The sequence below is a fragment of the Sinocyclocheilus rhinocerous genome, unplaced genomic scaffold, assembly GCF_001515625.1.
Source record: "Sinocyclocheilus rhinocerous isolate Xijiao unplaced genomic scaffold, SAMN03320098_v1.1 scaffold45, whole genome shotgun sequence".
Lineage (NCBI taxonomy): Eukaryota > Metazoa > Chordata > Actinopteri > Cypriniformes > Cyprinidae > Sinocyclocheilus > Sinocyclocheilus rhinocerous.
The window spans coordinates 835951-839798 of NW_015632734.1; the positions used below are offsets into that span (position 1 = coordinate 835951).

At 38.3% G+C, this 3848-nt stretch overlaps 1 protein-coding gene across 1 annotated transcript in view; it reads left to right on the top strand.

Moving 5' to 3' along the window:
• LOC107742952 (mitogen-activated protein kinase kinase kinase MLT-like) overlaps positions 1-3848 on the top strand; it is a 47884-nt gene that overhangs the window by 24647 nt on the left and 19389 nt on the right. The window contains exon 11 of the mRNA XM_016556038.1: positions 220-355. Coding sequence (XP_016411524.1) covers positions 220-355 — 136 coding nt within the window. The remainder of the gene's footprint in view (positions 1-219; positions 356-3848) is intronic.

A 3848-nucleotide genomic window follows, 5' to 3' on the forward strand; every position in this document is an offset into this window, starting at 1 on the left:
TAAATATATACATATGTGTGTGTGCTACATATAAATATACTCAGAACACACATATATCATGTACAAACTATTATTTTGAATGCGATTAATCGATTTGACAGCACTAAATTATTTACATCTCCATATCAATGTATGCCACATTATGCAAAGAGTATTTAGGTATGTTCTCATTAAATAGTGGTGTGATGTTAATGAATATAATGGGTTTTGTGTGTGCAGGTGTGAGATTGAGGCGACTCTAGAGCGTCTGAAGCGGCTGGAGAGAGATCTGAGCACCAAAGAGCAAGAGCTGAAAGAAAGAGAGAGAAGGCTAAAGATGTGGGAGAGAAAGCTCATCGAGCAGTCCAACACACCGGTGAGTCTCTGTCTGTCTCTTACTGCAGCTCACGGAGGACTTGACTCATCGCTCTAACATAAAGTCAATCTGAATCACTTCTGTCATGCTTTAGGGGCCGTTCAACATATCGCGTCTTTTGCACGCTCAAGTTCGTTATTTCAAATGTAGACGCGTGGCAGGCGCACTCATAATGGAAGCGACGCGGTCATTTTGTCCAGGCGCGTCCGCGCCGCATCGAGATAAAAACATTTCAACTAATCACATACTTTGCTTTAGCATGATCGTCAACTCATAAAGATAAGTGTACCTATTTACAGTAAAATATGACAAAAGATTATTAAAACATGTACTTTAAAGTAAAACTTAATTTGACATTTTTACAAAGTGAATTTAAAAGTGTACTTAAGTGTGTTAAGAAACATGAAAGAGAACTCACTTTAAGTACACTTAAGATTACCTTTTATTTCATTTTGATTATATGCGAGTACAGTTTTTTTCTAAACAGACTTTTAAGATTTCACTACAAGTACACATTCAAAACAATTAAGCACACTTCTTAGTCACAAGAAAAAAGATGTGCATACAAATTGTGTTGTTATGTGAGTAAATCATGACATTTTGAGAGAACTATTCCTTTAAGAGGTCTAACTCTAATACACATTAAAACAAGCCACTCACGTATGTAACCTTCAGCTCAGCTGAGCATCATGGGATGCAGTGTTTCACTGCACGACTAAACCAGCAGATCCTTCATATCTATGCATTTGGTAGATGCTTTTATACCAAGTGACTTATATTGCATCGAAGATATACATTTTGTCAGCAATTGCTGTGCTTTACTGTTTGAGCTACAGGAACGCTGTACGTACAAACACACATGCCAGCAGAAAGTATTTAGAGCACATCTTTCATCTTTCAGCTGTACGCTTTACACTCATCTCTGCCTTCTGAATCACCGTTCAAATCTTGTTTATGTTACTGATTTATTTCACTTCATTTTTTTTTTCTTTTTCTGTGTTTGTCCTTTTTTCATTTTTTATATTCTCTGTCTGTTTCCATCTGTCCTCGTCCTCTCAGTTCTTTCTTCCTTACAGTTTTACTTTTACTGTTGGAAGGTTTAAGGATGAGTAGATTAATGTGACCTAATTGTGCCCAGTTTTTGAAAATGCTTTGTTCATTGAGCAAAAACTTTTGCTGATTGTTTACAGTTTAACGGAAGTTACTCCCCTAATTTGCGCAAAGCGTAATTGGGCGTAAAGGTGGATGGTGTGGTTCAAATGAATTTCTGAAATTATTTGAGAATGTGTAATTATGCTCTTAATAAGGATAGCTCTTTATTAAGCACTTATGTTGAGAACATTTTAATTAAAAAATATACACTAACGTTCAACATTTTGGACACATCTACATCAATTTCTTTTACTAATCATAAGGGAATTCATCAAAACACAAACTGATGTAACAAATTGAATTACAAATGCTTATAAACACTGTATTCAGGTCAGTTGCTCACTCTCTTCTATTTGATATAAATTTCAACGAATGTATTCCATCATATAAAATAACGTTTTAGTGTTTGTAAAGAAAGGTGTAGTTTACCCATAGACTGTAAATAAAGATGGACGACACGTCTCCTATTCCTTCCACTATAGAAAAGTGAAGCCAAAGCATCTCAGTATGGCCGCTGCCATTATCAGTAAATGACGTAATTTGGAGCCCGAGTCTGCGCAGTAGAGATTTGTTAGTTTGGAGCCAGAGTCTGCGCAGTAGAGATTCGTTCATTTGGAGCCCGAGTCTGCGCAGTTGAGATTCGTTGGGAGCCCAAGTCTGCGCAGTAGAGATTCGTTCGTTTGGAGCCTGAGTCGTGTATTCAGGTCAGTTGCTCACTCTCTTCTATTTGATATCAATTTCAACGAATGTATTCCATCATATAAAAGAACGTTTTAGTGTTTGTAAAGAAAGGTGTAGTTTACTCATAGACTGTAAATAAAGATGGACGACGCGTCTCCTATTCCTTCCACTATAGAAAAGTGAAGCCAAAGCATCTCAGTATGGCCGCTGCCATTATCAGTAAATGACGTAATTTGGAGCCCGAGTCTGCGCAGTAGAGATTAAAGAGAAGAAAAGTAATCCGATCTAGCAGTTTTTAATGCTTTTCTGTAGGATAGGTTACTTTCCCGCCAATCAATACGAAATACCTCTAGTTTTGTTTTGCTCCAGCTGCGCTCCATTTTCCGGGCTGCTCTCTTTAGGGTGCGAGTGTGCTCATTATACCACGGTGTCAGACTGTTTTCCTTAATCTTCCTTAAGCGTAAAGGAGCAACTGTATTTAAAATTGCTCGAAAAGAGAGAGTCCATAGTTTCTGTTACATCATCAAGTTGTTCTGAGGTTTTGGAAATGCTAGGGAATTGGGATAAATCAGGAAGATTACTTACAAAGCAGTCTTTTGTGGTAGAAGTGATGGTTCTACCATACTTGTAACAAGGATTAGAATTTACAGTTTTAGCTATATGAAGTTTGCACAAGACTAAATAATGATCTGAGATATCATCGCTTCCCATCATCAAGTCCCATTCGTTTACATGGAGAGGGCGGGGTTTATGACCTGTACTGCAGCCAACCACCAGGGGGCGATCAAAGAGCCCGCAGCTTCACTTTTCAGGACGTGTGAGGCACACCTGAGTTTACTTCTGTCTACAAAACTAACTTGACCATTTAAGCAAAAGTCTTTAAAGTTATCAGTCCGAACACTGGTAGTGAAACTCGTGGTCTTATCAAAATGAACTATGTTTGTGATTTTTAAATCTTTTCTCTTCTATTGGGAACAGTATTTGTTTGCTGGATAAAATATGCTGCTTTTTAGAATAGTTTTAAGTGGAAGTAAGTGGTCTGTCGTGTGCTGTGGAGGTTAGAGCAGTCACTTTCCTTGATTCCCTGTAAAGGCTGTATTAGGTGAGGCCGCTTGACGCCCACCGGGTCCTTATGGATGTTATTTATGGCAAATGAAGTGGATGTATAGCCACATGCTGAGGAGAGCGAGAGAGAACAGCATGTCAGCGTGGCGAGGACAGCGCACACTTACGAACAACTGACATTTCACTGACATTAAGATTGGCCAATTTGAGCAGTGTGAAGACTGTGAGGAACTCGCACACCATCAAGAGAGAGAGAGAGAATGAAAAACATGAGCAAGAAAGAGTATTTCAATATTTCTTCCAGCAGAACTGAAATGCATTACATCTGTTCATCTAATCAGACTTTCCTCTTCACTGTTCACTTGATATATCACTGAATCCAGGTAAAGACTGGTACTCCCTTGTGAAAAAGAGTTATTAAAGTACTTAGTACAATAATATTAAAGGGGTCCTATTATGCTCTTTTACAAAGTCTATTTTGTTTTGGGGGTGTACTGGAACAGGCTGTCATACTAGGTTGTTCGAAAAACACATTATTTTTCACATATTTTACATAATTACAACACCTCTCTCCCCAGTCTGGCCTGAACGGCTC